This window comes from Melozone crissalis, unplaced genomic scaffold (assembly GCF_028551555.1).
Source record: "Melozone crissalis strain CALT ecotype California unplaced genomic scaffold, PUWL_Pcris_2 ptg000006l_1, whole genome shotgun sequence".
Lineage (NCBI taxonomy): Eukaryota > Metazoa > Chordata > Aves > Passeriformes > Passerellidae > Melozone > Melozone crissalis.
In genome coordinates, this window is record NW_026535784.1 from 11,663,858 (window position 1) to 11,679,570 (window position 15,713).

At 41.6% G+C, this 15,713-nt stretch overlaps 1 protein-coding gene across 7 annotated transcripts in view; it reads right to left on the reverse strand.

The window, feature by feature from the left end:
- Window positions 1-3,535: 3,535 nt before the first annotated feature.
- The window catches only part of PPP2R2C (protein phosphatase 2 regulatory subunit Bgamma), a 131,461-nt gene continuing 119,283 nt past the window's right edge, over window positions 3,536-15,713 (reverse strand). For all 7 annotated transcript variants that reach the window (XM_054292782.1, XM_054292805.1, XM_054292796.1 and 4 more), the window contains 2 exons: window positions 13,939-14,030; window positions 3,536-4,026 (listed from right to left, as the gene is read on the reverse strand). In XM_054292782.1, coding sequence (XP_054148757.1) covers window positions 3,735-4,026; window positions 13,939-14,030 — 384 coding nt within the window. In that variant the 3' untranslated portion in view covers window positions 3,536-3,734. The remainder of the gene's footprint in view (window positions 4,027-13,938; window positions 14,031-15,713) is intronic.

Consider the following 15,713-nt stretch of genomic DNA (forward strand, 5'->3'; position numbering starts at 1 on the left):
AGAAAGCAGGATGCTGCTCTGCTGGTATCACTCTGGTTTGTCACCTGGGCCAGTCTCACTTGGGAGGTTGACCTGGCCACATCCCTGATGCACTGCCGTGGTTGGAAGGTCTCAAACCCGGCCAGTGATGACACTGTTGGAAAATATACCAAGTTTGATTTTTTATTTTATTTTATAACTTTAGCCAGTTTTCACAGAATCACAAACTAGGTTGGAAAAGACCTTTGATATCATTGAGTGCAACCTGTGTTCATCTTTGCCCCAGGGGAAGGGAATTGGAGTTTCTTTCCAGGGCATTGTTCCACGAGGTAAAGGCCTGATGAGGTTAACATCTCAACAGACTGTGAGTAGCTCAAATAATACCCAAAAAGATAATGACCACCAGCAGAACATCAACAGACATCTACCTCAGACATCTGCCCCCTGGCAAGGTTGGAGACACCTAGTCCAGAAAAGACTGATGAGGAAATCAAGGAGTGAGGACGTAATTAATCAGAGGTGAAGAAATCCAGAGCCAGTAGGAAGCCAAATACTAAGAACTATATAACTTGGAGCCAATGAACATCAAACCAATGAATCTCTATGGGTCTTGACTGTAAAAAGTCTGTGAAAGATCTGGTAAAATTCATGTGTCATAGAATTTTTTCTCTGCACGCCAGGGCTATGTGTGAATGAAATGATTGCACATCCTGGCCAGAACAACATACTGATCAGAAATAAAGTAATGCTTTGATTCTCTAACACTAAAAACGTTGGAGGGCTTTTGCTTCTCCTACAGTCTTGGTGACAACACCAATGCCATTTTTTACCTGTGACTTCATGTGTCAATTCACACTGCACACCTCTGATTCCATCTGCAGGCGACAGAGACTCAAGACTCCTGAAGTCCAGGTTGGGCTATGAGCAAAAGAAAAAGCTGGTCCCAGGACTGAACCTAAATCATGTCTCCAGCTCTGCTAGAGCTGCCCACACTCTTCACCATACAACACCCTCATCCCACTCATGGCATGTGTTCCCTCCTCCACCTGCCACAACACTTGAAGTTCCCACAGTAGCTTGCCCTCCGTGTCCTGATCCCTGTCACTCTTCCTCCTCTGTAGAATGAGCTAAAACAACTCTTTCTTGCCTAGCTTAAAAATAAGCTGTGCCTTGAAGTCATCTATTTATGCCTTTTTTGGTTGTAGTTTTATTGAAAAAGCTGGTATTAACATATTTATATTTTTATTCAACAACAGTTAGCTAATTTGTGCAACACAAAAAATGCAGCCATGAACAACAGCTTTCAAAACAATCAGATTTACCAACTTTACCATCACTTACTCTACACCACTGAAAGCTCAAACTAAAAAGAGAAAGAAAGTTGGAAACGTTCACAATGACAATGTTGACTTTCATACATTCAAGAAACCAGTTACCGACCTGTAACAGTGATGTCAAAGACAGGAACGGAATACTGGTCTTTGAAAGGTTTCTATTTATTTCCTCTAGAATTACTTAATGATATTTTGGTTGGGTATTTAATTAGTTTTATAAAGCTCCAAAGATATATTTGTTTATTTAATTTTAACACGTTCTTTTTGGTACCCAAAGCTGTAACAGAGTAAGGTACTTCAAATTAAAAAAAAAAAATGTTGCTTTAAGATCTGCTTTATAATAAGTTATCTATAGAATCTTACTTGAGAATGTTCAAAGGTAAATATATGTTTTACATTATCTCTAGCTGTAAATGCCAATATGAGCTGATAGCAATTTTTTTTTCTTTTTGAGCTGCAAAGATTAATGGAGGGGTCCAAAAGTCAAAGAAATTGTATGACACCCTTGAAGCAGTAGTTTGGCATAAACAAGTTCTCTATACAATTTACCACACTCTTAAACCTTTTTACAAGGAAAAAGAAAAGGAAAAAGCAATTTTGTTAAATTCCGTTAGAATAAATATGTACATATACTGTCCATGCCTGCTACAGCACACAGTATTTTATAAACAAACATTCTTTGTTCCCTTTAAAATCACCCTACACATTTCATACTGTATGTGTTCGTGTGGCTGGAAACTGGTGCACATGTGTTTGTGCTTCTACACACAAAATATACAGCATTGATCTAGAAAACTTCAAACAGACAGATTTCAGGTGTGTTGTTGAGATGTCATATAAAAGCTCTAGACTTTGTTTTTTCATTTTTTGTATGCAGATTTTCACCCGCCCTTCCCACAAACCAAAATACAAAAGCATGCAGATCCCTTCATCAGTACATTCTCCACTTACCAAGAAATCAGTGCATAATGGCTTAAAGACTTTTTTTTCTGAGGAGTTTTAATATGGGCAGGTTAACAGGTCATGTGAGTTGTGCTCTTTTATTCATGGTTAGAGTAGGAATCCTTTGGGATATTGAATTTTCTGCCAGAGCTATTGAGGGTGCAGCAGAACTTTCTTTTCCTGGATTAAGAGGACTTCCTGCCCATTCGGATACCATTCTGCATGCCCTACTTTGTGTGTACTTCCCTTTTCCATTTATCTCACTCATCATTACAGAACAGAGATCTAACAGCATTTCTGTGGAGGAAGGTTTTGTTACGTTTGGATTTTTCAAATTTTCGTGTTTCTCCAGGACGAACTTTGTCTCCCAGAAGTGGCCTCATTTCAAAGCGTTAAAATTCACTGAGTGGTGCTGCTTCTCACAGTACCATTCCTTTCACAGTTACAGACACCAGGCATTGCCTGTATTCCCCAAAGGCCAGGATTAACACAACCATCCTGCAAACAACAAACAAGGGACTTTATCAAGCATCTAGCAGGGATGTAGCTTTGTTCCCACTCAAGTTGGTTGCTGCTTTCAAGGAGAGCACTTCTAGCCAACGTTTCCAGAACTCCAACCCCAAATGGTAGCATGGGTTTGTGTGTGATTTGCCAGGCTGTGTCTAACCAGCCAGTCCCTCCAAAGTTGCAATGCCAAGTTTTGTAATAGTCCTCACACAATGAAGATACTACTTATTGTTTTAAATAGAGCAAGAGAACCATGGAGAATAAACTTCTTAAAATAAGCTGGCTGAGTAACTGTACCAGTCTGTCACTTAGTCACTTGGGAAGGTGAAGCACAAAGTAATGTGTTAAATAAAAAAATAATTAAATAAATAAGAGGGTATTGTAAAGAAGGGATTGGGATGGGTGAGATGGGGCAGCTTTTCACCAGCAGGGATTCTGCTTCCAGCTCTAGCTCTCATGAGGTCCCTCCAATGTGCCACATGCTCTAAAGGGATGTGGCTATTCATTGCTTCAAACACGCTCAGCCTAACTGAAAGACAGGAGAACAGCACTGGAAAAAAAAAAAAAAACAAACAAGAGACTGAGGCAAAAAGCTCCAACAATGTGGTAAATGCTGTGCACTGCAAAAGCAGGAAGGGCACCAGAGCACCACAAACCACTGAGACCCTCAAAAGGATGGACGGGGGCTGAGGAGCCTCAGCCCTCCTCAGGAACACTCCTAAACTGAATAAATATCCCTGTTTGTTTAAAGGAACCGATACAGACCACAGTACTGGATTTGCACTCGTGCCTTTTACTCATACAGTTGCAGTGATGGAAAAGAATTGGCTTGCCACCAATAATGATACAGGCTGAGGGATGAAAGGATGCAACCTACAAATCCCACCACAGAAGCCAAAATTTTTGTGAAGATCACATCCTTCTACAACTCTCAAGAGGCTGGTTTGTAAATATAGAGGGATATTGATAAATCTAGTGCATTTCTGAGTTCACTTTATCCTGAAATATGTACAGATTGTTTGTCGCTGCTATAGCAATGATGTTCTCGGTTGGGTGCCATGCTGTGTGCAAGATCTTCTTAGTAAAGTCCAAACTGTCAACACTGATGTCATCTTTCCTCCTCTTGCCTCCCACGCAGACTCTGCGGGGCTTGAGGATGGCTCGTGGTTTGCTGCTCTCCCGGGAGGCCTCCAGGGTCACGTCCCGCTTGGTGTTGCGGTCAAACATTCGGAAGAAGTTGTTGTATGCACCTGTCATTATCACACTGCAGAGAGACAGACAGAGAGACACAACAAAGGCACTTAAACTGCAGCCTGTGCAAAGCCTACCAACATGCCTGGATCAGGACAGCCAACTTTGACCTTAGGGTCAGCTGTCTTCTGGTTTCAGATGGGAAAGAGTAAGGAAAAAAAAGGGGTTTTCCCAGTGCTCCCCAGAATGAAGAGTTTTCTTCTATCAATGCCTTCCCCTCCCACATTATTCAATGAAAATTACAGTTCATCAAGTAATGTCTGCTCCCTGACATCATCAGAATCGCATCAGAAGATAATAAAAGCAACATGTTTCAATAAGTTATTTTTAATTACCCTCCAGCTTTTTATGAGTGCTTAAGGATCATACATTTCAGGATTTTTCCCTTTCTCTAGAACCTTATCTTTAATGGTGGCTGAGTTTAACCATGATTCCAGAAAGAGTTGTAAAATTTCCCACATAGTTCAAAATCTTTTGATACAAGAGTAAGGTTTAGTACATAATTATGTATTTTAAAGAAGGGTGTTTTGAAAGGTTCTGAAAAAAACACACTGAATTTGCACATGTAAATTCTTTACAGATGAAACTCTTTTTCTTGCTGATGCCACAGATCTTGCAAGCCAAACATCATGAAAATTTTTATCTACAATGCTTCTTAGAAATAAATACACTGCTGTCAGGATTCTGGCATCTCTTATATGAAGTTTGAATGAAACATCAAGTCAGGATATATTTCTGGGTCTGGGAGAAAGGGACAAAAACCATACCTCGATCTGTATAAAAATTACCTCATTAGTCAGCTTGCAGTTTGAAATAATAGATTGCCAGTTGCTTCATTCCTCTAGTCCCTAGGGGAGGATATTTTGTCACTAACTTTAATGAATTCAGGATTTCATCCATGGCCCCCAGGTTATTGGATTAGCATAATCATGGGTTTCAGAGCCTTGTTTGAAAGCTCATCCCCTGTGAACTTTTTCCATATGTGAAACCAGGGCTGTTCTCTACTCTCCTATCTCAGCCCCAAACAGGGTGGTTTTGTTCTGAATTTCCATTCTGTAAGAGGGTACCATCCCAAATGGTCAAGTCTCCATGGAAAAAGCCACACAGTTTTAAGACTCAGGCAATCAGTAACTATTTGCCTTTCTAATAGAGCCCAAAAGAACATATTTGACGTGCATGGCATTAATAAACAAACCTCCATCTCAAATAAATGACAGCTGCTTTCACACTTTGGTGTTGGGGGGGATATCTGTGTTGAGCAGCAGACTGGCCAGGGAAACGTGGAGCATATGGGAGAACACTGGAGAGCTCACAGGCACAGGAGAGCCCCAGTCTCGAGCACACAGACACTCCCCAGCTGGCAGGATTAGGTGCTCCTGTATTCAGGAGTGCCTTACAGTGTGTGCACAGCCTCCAGCCAGAGCTGCCTTGATCTCATTTGGGGCCATTAGGAGTGACTGTAATACAAACGAATGATACACTGGAAAAGCACAAATGTGAGCTGTGACCACAGCTGGGGATGGGAGCAGAGCAGGCTCCAGAGCTGCTAAAGGGTACCTGGAGTGGCTGTGCTGGGTTTGCACGCTGGGATCACCCAGCTTCCCCCTGCTTCCAGGGCTGCTGGTGCCATGCTGCAGCCTGATGGCAGCTGATCCCACACCGAGCTCTGTGCAGCCCCTGGAGTGCCAAAGGGAACTGCTGCAAAGCAGAGAGTGCAGCACAGAGACCCAGCACACACTGCCCTGGGCAGGAGCTCACCTGCAGCCTTCATCCCATGGAGAGGGACTGCTGGGGGATGCACAGGGGCACTTGTCCACATCTAGCCCCATGAGCCTGGGCAGGGAGCTCCTTGCTGTTCTCCAGCAGCAGCACCTGCCCTGGTTGCCTGCAGAGATGTTTCCCATTCCTTCTGCACCCACTAAAGGCTGGGTGCAGTCCTGCCTAGCAAGGCACAAGTTAACAACCTCACAAGCTAAAAAACAGGAGTCAGTGTGACAGCTTGATAAAATGTATCCCAGAAGCTGCAGAAAGCCTATTGATCAAGATTAGTGCCCATTTCAGAAATTGAATCAACAGCAGTAAATCAAATGTTTCATTCCTTCCAAATCACCATGTCTTGTCATTACAGCTCCTGCTGTAATGGTTATTCGCAACATGAAAAAGTCGAGGTTATTTCATAGCTCAGCACTAGCAAACACAATTTGTGGTGCAGTCCATCTGTATATTTTCCCCCAGGCAAAATTGTGAAACGGGTTCATGAGGCTGGGGCACCCCTGTGCCCCGGGCTGCAGAGCTGTGGCTCCCAGGGGAAAGAGGAGCATCCCTCCTGGTGGCAGTGGGAACTGTCAGGGAAGCAGCTTTCGTGCTGGCAGAGTACCAGTGCACCAAATGCAGAGAGAGGTGTTTGTTAAGGGTCTTATTTTAGAAGGTTTTGCTTGCAGTAAAACTGCCTTTACAGTCCATTTGCTTTTTAATTTCTTGAACTCTTGCATATTTTTAAAAGTCTGCTTTCTTCAGTTGGATTTACTGCAGTTATTTTTTAACATATGTAGATGACTACTTTTCATGCTGGCCCTGTTTTCTACAGTTTAATGGCTCAGTAAAAAACAGCATTATGTAAATGAGAAAGTGTCCATTCTTGTTCAAGGTCACAAACACAGATGGATTATAACCTTACCTGCTGCTTAAAGTAATAAAAGACAGTGAAAACTAGATGTAAGCCTGCCATTTTTTCCCTGTTCAGGAAAATACAATGTACAATAATGGAGTCTATGTGATAAACAGATTTTTTTTTAAATAATGGAATATAAATTGTAGCTCAATGTAGTATTCCCAGACACTGCTCTGCACAGCAGTGTTATGCACAAAACCCTTGCAGGAGAGGCTGGTCCAAGAAGCCAAAGCCCCTCATTCAAAACAGCCATGCTACTTCATAGGTGTGTAAGGCAGCAGCCCAGAAAAGCTCTGTCTAATTTTCCACCTTTAATTCTCATTAGAAGGCAGGTTAAGAAGCTGTGCTGCACAAGGTCAGAGGTACCATCATCTCTGACCTGCAGAGGTATTTTGGAATCAGAGCACACCCCAGTGCACCCTGAGGAGCACTGACAGCTGGAGCTGAGCTGCAGCCTGACTGCACCAGCTCAAAACACACAGCTACAGGCAGCATGATTACAAAAAAACACCCAAATAAAACAACACCACACCTCATCTCCTCCCAAACAAACCCCTCAAACCAACCAAATAAAAAAGCAGGGAAAGACCCCAATGGGTGCACCATGACTACCACTACCTGCATTTCCCCCTCTGCAGCCCAGCCAGTGCTCTGGAAGGAGAAACACCCACACCTGCAGGGCCAGGAATGCATTCACACAGCCCCAGTTAACCCTCCTGGGCTGCCCCATGTTCCCCTCTCAGCACAGGGCTGCTCTGCACAGCACCTCGAGGATTCTCTGCTCCCTCTGCATGATCTGCTCCAAGCGAGGTCCTGGCAATTCTTCAGGTATGTGTGCTTGGAGTGACACCACAAAATGCTACTGATTCCTCCTGCCTGCACTGACACTGGGCACAGTTGCTTATCAGTGATGTGATCTGAGGCACCTCACTGCCAAACTTCAGCCCTCATGTGGGGTCACTGCAGCCCAGTCTTACCCCTCCTTTTTCTTTACCAGAAATAACAAATATATTTTTACAGAAGGTAAAAGGTGAAAGGGAAAACTCCAGTGCAAGAGCAATCCTTACTTTTATTGACTTTTCACTCCCTCCCTAGACACGGTTCTGTTCTTCTTTTCTTTTTCTTCCCTCCAATTCTGATTTGCCTTTACCACATTTTCCAGATAGGTTTCCCTTTCCCCCTCTCCTCATTCTCCCCTCTTTTTTCATTTCCATCAATCCTGCTCTACAGCTTTAAAATAAAAACCTGCCTTATCTGCTTCTCTCTTCCTTTCCCCACCCCTTTCAAGTCTTTGTTTTACTTCTGCAAGTCTCCTTGCTCACCCTTTCTGCTCATCCCCTACCCTCCAGTCTTGCAGACAACTTGCTTGGCTCTCCAGGTGTTTTGGCTTGCATCCCTGCTTTCTTTGGGCTGAAAGCTCGGGAAACAGCAAATCCCCAAGAACCAAAGCTAATTTGGGCAGGAGAGGTAGTTCCCAAATTAGCAGAACATTAACTCTACACCTCCCACTCAGTTCAAGTTTCTTCACTCTATGCTGCATTGATCTGGTACCCAGCAATAATTCAGGTAGGGTTGTTTTTTCTAAAAATAAAATTTCAATCTGTAAAATTGTCTGAAATAAAGGATTTGAGAGAATAGAGTTCTTCCTGTTTGCATTGTAACAGTAATACCCAAAAGGAGCAGATGTTTATCTATGGATAATGATTTTATTAAATATAACACCAACATTGTACCACTGGAGTTTAATTTAGGGCCAGAGTTTTAGGGTCTACAGAAGCAGCCTCTCAACTACTGATGGCTTCAGCATCTTTAATTATTTTAATACTTTTAAGCATCTGAGTCTCAATATTTTGGTTTTGTTAGTGACTTGTTAAATGAAATAATTCAGTATGGGATTTTCCCTGTTAAAAAGTTCTGCTCCTCTTGGGTGGTCAACAAATTCTCTACTTCATCAGCTTCAAAGGCATTTGAATAGGATTTTCACCATTTTACTAACCTGCAATGAAATATTCCATAATACTTTTTAGGCAATGAGATTATATCAAACATGTCAGTCACTAAGAACTGGCATATCTCAGTATTTCTCAGATTTGTTATTCCCATACTTCAAGCCAACCTCTTAAATGTTATCCACGTTGCAACCATCCTTGCACTCAACAGCCTTCATCAAAATGGCTCCATTCAGCTGTATTCCTGGATGCCAGGGATTACCCTGAAGATTTGGGGTATCTGCTGGAATTAAGGCTTGCTTAAAAATCAAACCGTTACTTGCTCCACATTGCTTTGTGTTGCTTTTCTTGTTTAGGGTTTTTTGTTTATTTAGCTCTTTGAAAATTTTTGGGCTTCCTCTGGCCCAAACTAGTCTTCCCAGATGCAGAGAAGTTTTTATTCACCTGCAGATTCCTACTGTCTGGAGAAATTCAGCTCGTTGCATAGCTCCCCTCATTCACTGTTGCTCACGAGACCATGGAGGCCATGGGATGGTGTGACAGGACAGAGCAGGGCTCAGCAGGGCTTCAAGGACCTGCACATGCCCTGCTTAAGGGTGATAGGAAAACAAAACCAGCCCAGCTGCCCTGCCCCTCAGTGCAGGTGTGGCAGCAGAACATCATTCCTTGGGGCAAGAGGCAGAGCTTGGACTTTGCAGCTGAGAGGGGAGGAGACTCAGAGAGCAGCTCCCACCAGAGCCTGCCCCACAATTGCAAATATCAGCAAAGATGGTCCTCAGGCACCCAGCATGAAAAGAGACCTTTTCTTTGACCTGAAATTGTCCCCCAATTGTATTTTGAGCCCCTAAATTTTCAGTATTTCACTGCCACGTGTATGAGTGCAAAACAGAACATCTGCAGGCTCTTAGGATTAACGTGTAAAGTCTACCAGATCTGGTTTCATGACAAGCTGACCCAATGAAGGAAGAGTTGATTCCAGAAAAACTCTTACAGAACATTTTTAATAGGAATAAGATTTTTAATTTTAATTCCTATTTTTAATAGGAATAAGATGGAGGATTTATTATAGCAAAAGGAAAAGAGGAAGCATTGTTGCAAGCAATGAATTCCTGAAATACTGGGAAATTTTCCTGTGTGCTGTGCTGTAAAGTCACTAACTCCCCATCAAAAAGAGGGAATTTATTTAAACCTGCTAGAAAAACTTGAGACACTTGACTTGGATTCAGGGTTGTGGCACCCTGGTACAGCTGGCTGGCGTAAGACTGGGAATATGAACAAGGGATCCCCAAGTACTTCCAAGCTCTTATTTGACATGCCAAGCTTCGAGAACAAAATGATGTCTTCTAGCTCTCCAGCATGGAGTGTGCTGCCAGACAGGAATAGGCTCTTAACATCTCATCCAATGGGATCTGCCAACTCCTGATTAGAGTGAAGGCTGATGGATATTCAGGGGGATGAATGACAGTTCAGTAGGAAAGGACTGACTGAACAGTTGTATGTGATTTCACTCATCTGCTTGCAGCATCTCACTTATCATGATGGTGGTTAGAAGTCTCCCTGGCAGGGGTCCTATACACCCATTCATTTGAAATCTTCAAAAAAAAAAGTAGTTAACTAAGATATTCACTTGCTATTACAACGAATTGGGTTTTATTTGGGTTTTTTTTTCTGGCTTCTTTACCACACAAAAAGCTACAAAAGTGTTTATTTTTTAAGGTAAAACTGAAAGCTGTTGATAGTGGGAAGAAAACTGTGTCCTCCAGGTCATTATTGAAAGACTTGACTTTGGATGTGAATGGAAGAGGTAAATTAAATTGCCGTATAAGTAGAACTCACGTATTCTACATAGTCATGTAATGATGTATACACAATAAAGATAGCATGATTTTTGTGTAATATACTCAACTACAGATAATACATGCTCATCTGGATGAATTAGTGTGAGACCCCTGCTTGGCTCCCTCCCCTGACCACTGTTGCCAAAGTACACAGTGATTAATGTGTCCTTCAGCAGATGAGATCAGCTCTGTCTGATTGTATTAGTTCCTGCTCATTGGAGTAACTGAGCATCAATCACGTTCTAATCAGAGCTCATGTATGTTGATTATTTTTGTGAACAGCCTCACCATCAGGTTCTATCACAGCAGAGATTAACTTCTTAGTAATGACAAAACTTAATACAAAGTATTTTCACCTAAATAATAAACACACTTTCATTTTTAATTGAACAATCCAGTCAGTATAAATTGTCACTATAGCTTTGAAGTCTCCAAAAGATAAAACCAATACATTTAGAACTACAGTCATCACTGTTGTGTAGATGGATTAATAATCTAAGTACTGCAGCGTCTCTATGGAGTGCAATTATCAATATGGAATTTTTACCTTTAGTAATAGTCCTTTTTTAAAAACTGCATAGGAAGAGACTCAAATTAAGTGACCTTACTGTTCAAATGAACTGTTTTTTAAGAGGTACCAGTACCTAAGTATTATTTACACTATGATCCTCCAATAAAAAAATGTCCTGGTAACATATAGAAATACTTATCATATTCATAAAGCAAGGAGCTCAGAGGAGTGAATCAAAAAATGAGCATCAATTCTCATACATCTGACTCCTAAAAGGAAATAACTAAATTAAAGAGAGCCCTTTTCTTTTGGCAAATGTTTCCAGTGCCTTTACTTGAGAGTTTCTTACAATCAAGAGCAGCACATTGTGCTTGGTGACGGGTTTGGTAATTGTGCATGACTAATGACGCCTCAGTGTCTGGGCAGTACAATAAATGAAGCCCTCACAATCTAATGTTCCCACTTAATAATTACTCCCTGCATTGATCTTTCTGATCTGTCAAGTAGGAATGAAAATATTACACTCACTTTAAACCCTGATATTGAACAAGAATTCCATTACTAGCAGGCAGCTATCCAGAGAGTGGTCTTACCACACTAATGAGGACAGCAGCACTTCATCTGCCCAGAGGAGAGAGACTCTAGGCCTGGGAGTAACTGGCTGCCCAACCTGTAAAATGCACTAGGAATTGCCATCAAGGATAAGCAAAACGGTTTGTAAATACCTGAAAAGTCCTAGATCTTTTTCAAAGTTTCCCAATGTCTACATTATTTGAATGCACTGCTGTTCTGTGCCAGACTTAGGCAGGAATCAGCACTGTCTTTTTTCCAATAAATGCATTAAATTTTGTATTTCTAGTAGGCCAAACTCAAGCCATGACCACACTGAGAAAATCCTCTGCTAAAACAACCATTCATGCATTGGTTTGGGAGTTTCAGAGAAAAGCCCCAAAACCTGGATCTTCCACTAAACTTTCTGTGAGTCATTCCCAGTCTTTGACCATACCAAAGCCACAACAGCTGGTCCCCAAGCTTCAGTGACAGCAATCTGAGAAGTATTTTGCTCAGTGTGGTCTATCTATGTAATTTTAAATGGCCAGCAGTTGGTATCACAAGGGACGCTCAGTGCTGAGTCAATTTTTGTCAAAAAACAAATCACTCTGGCACGCAGGCATTAGAGATAATGGAATATATATGTATTTTCATTTGCATTATGAATGATACAAGGGTAAAGTTTCATTTTTTAGCAAAGACAGAATCTTTCCATTGGGCAGGCAGAGGAACTGAGCAAAGGAAAGTAGTCCAAAGAGAAGGTGCCCCTTACCAGTGTACAGCATAACACTGATCTGCATTTGTGGAGCACAAGACTAGATGAGACTTTGTTCTGCACTTTCAAATTCAGACCTGTAATTTTGACCAAAGTTACATATAACTGCTTTCACAAATTTCCTGAGCACCACCACCAGAACAGTTGGGTTTCTTGTATCTGCACCACTGAGGATGGGAAGGCAGCTTGTCACTGTTTGGACAGGTATGAACTACCTCTAATTTCCAGGTTATAACTACCTGTTGACTCTCAACACCTGCCTGCTGTTGTGCCATTATCACTCACATTTATCTTAGCTAGATTCTCTTCCTCCCTATGTATATCTCCTTGGTATACTTACTACAAGCAAGTAAAATCTTGGCTTCTCTTTTGCTAAGCTGATGAAAACCAAAGTCCTGGCCTCTCTTCTTTAGAGCAGCTGTCCATCTGCTCGATTAGTTCATCCACCTTGGAGATGAGGGACAGGAAATGTGTAAATGCAGTTCAAAGGTCTTTGAATAAGAGCCCAACACAATGTCACCACGACTCCTTTCTCTGCTGGATAGCCCAGTCTTGCCCATTCATATTTGTCTTTCACAGATGTCTCAGACTGCCTGTTTCACAGCCCTTGCCCACTCCAGGGTGGGTAGGCCTGCTTCAATACAATGAGACAGACTGTTTTCCAAAATGAGAGGCTGAGCTGAAGGAGCAGTTCTAGGCTCAGTGCCAAACTTCTGCCTCTTGGCTCCTAACTCTGCTGAACCAGGAGTCACTGTGTGTCACTCAATATTGGCTCCTGTGCTCTCTTTCACATGCATTTTGCAGACTGCTAATCCCTTCCAAAGTCACCTAGCATATGAATGTCCCTGGGAGTTATTTCCAACTGCTAAGATGAAGATTGTGCTCTTTTTTTAACTAAAATCCTCACCTTGCATTATACTCTTGGATTTTATCCATTTTTATTAACCCAGTCCTCTTGGCTGCTCAGCTATTCCTGTACCTCATTCCTACTCCACAAAGCACTGCCACCATTTTCCAGCATTAGGGCATTAACCCACTCCATCCTTGCTCAAACTCTCTGACTTGCTCTAGCATTTCTCATTAAAATGTTCAACAAGATACAATGTCCAAGATAAAGAGAACCTCTCCATCAGTACATAGGGAAAGGGACTGCTCTGATGGAGGGAGATATCAGAAGTGTCATTGGGCAGCAGTTTGTAGAGAATCAGTGGGTGCCTGTGATGGTCCTTCCTCACACCCATTTCCAGTAAGGGAACTGAATTTCTGAGGTAGCTCACGTGCAAATACAGGATCATGTAAGTTTCCTTAGTGTGTTGGTGAGATTTTGTGAGTTGGCATCAGTCTTTTTAGCTTTTGCAGCCTATTTATGATTTGGATGAAGATGGACATAATTTGAAGGGTTTTTTTCCCTTAAGGCCCGAGCCAATGTTATTAAGGCACACATCATTTCTAAGGCAGAGACACAACTGCACAAACATCCAAATCTTCTATCTTCCCAAACACTGGAATGTGATTTTGCACATTGATTTGGAAAATAATCACCTGTAACTGCTTTTGGTTTGCTCCCCATCATATGGGAGGTGTTCTGCCAAATGAGGACAGTGATGGAGAGAAGGATGGATTGATTACCTGTCTGATCCATTCCATGCACATTCAAACTTGTCAAAGATGCAGTCGTTTTCATAGAGGGAACACAACTTGCTTCTAAGGTAATCATGGACCTGTTTTAAAGAAAATAACTGTTATTCTTGAAATCAAAGAAAATATAAAACTCCACAACCCGCCTTTCACTTTTTGCATAATCGCCCATGTTCTCTTTCAAAATATGCTGCATAGATTGGTAGCTGTGCAGAAGATGCTGCATTTAAGCTCCAGAGAAGCTAACTGTACTTTTCCACAGCCCAGTTAACCAGGTGCTACAGAATTACTGTTGTAGGAAGGCACAAAACAGGCTTCCCTCAGCAGGCTGCAGACCACCCCTCTTCAACATATTTGTTTCCTGCTTGGGTGATTTTCTCAGTGCTAGCCTAATTCCCAGAGACATTTCACCAGCTGATACCCTACATGGGCTAATTAATGTGCAAGAAATCTAATTTAAATAGTAACAAAAATGCCATATTCCAAGATAAGTGGGTTCTCACTTATGGCAGAAATAACTTGGCTCTATTAAAAGAACCTTTATGGTATGACATTTATTTTTGTAAGGTATTTTAGAAGTCAAATACAGCACAAGGTTGCAGTTGCACAGGTTGCAAATAAGAACACTAATTTAGCCCAAGGATTTCTCCTATTTGGCTGAGACTTAAAAGCGACATTGCAAATTTTCACTTACTAACTATAAAAGTGAGAGTAGCCGGCAGATCTCTCTCCTCTAGGCCACACATCTCTGAATAAGGATTATCATAGAGATCTCATGCAAACTGTTTCAGTCCTTTGCTTAATTTGATTTGTTTTTCTTTTGGATTATTTAGTTTATTTCATAAGGAAATAATAAGGTACAAAATCCCTGCCTAGATCAATTTACTAATGCACTTCCACTCCTGATATTTTCTTCAGCTGTTGTAGAAAGTGTAAAACAAAGATGTGTAGGTGACCTCCTGGAGAAACACACCGATCCAATGGCCCAGGGGTAATTTAGCTCTGTCATTCTGAAGTTACTGGTTCTTGCAAGTCCAGTTCCTGCTCATGGATGCCCAGCATCCTCCTCTGGCCTGAGGGCACAAACATTTCTTCTAGTAAAATAGCTTCTGCCAAGACCAGATGAGGGACAATGAACTTTCACTTAGATTTTCTTTAAACTTACCCATTTTTGATAGTCAAATTGTACAGTATCCAAAGAATGTTTGTAATGTAAGATTACTAAGGATTATAAATTTTAGTTATAGATCAATTTTCATTAATAAATGAACACTGAACTGCTCATTAACAGATAATGTCTTATACAGGAATTAGTTGGCAAATGGCAGATAGAACATTCCACAATTAAATGCACCATTCACAGTGAGCAATAGGTCAGAACACCTACTATTGATGCAGTCTCCTACACTCTCTAATTAAATCCTTTCCCTTTCTCTTTACTTACAACCTTTTTGTGTTAGCAGTGTAATTTGTTACAGAATTGGAATTCTTTCCTTTGTCATGCTTGTGAGCTCCCAATATTTGGAAGAAATAGAAAGGTTGGGTAAGGCAGAAGGAAGCCGATCACAATTTCCTCCCTGACTGTCATTTCTAGGTTTTTCTCTTGTTACCATTTCCAGCAGCCATCTGTCATGACCACTGTCATGTACACACCCTTTGCAAAGTGTGTCCAAGTCCACAGCTTGGAGCAGTGCCTTTCTATCAGCTTTGTCAAAAAGGATTTTGCAATGCCTCTCTCAGATGTCTTACCTTGTCAAGACTGTCAG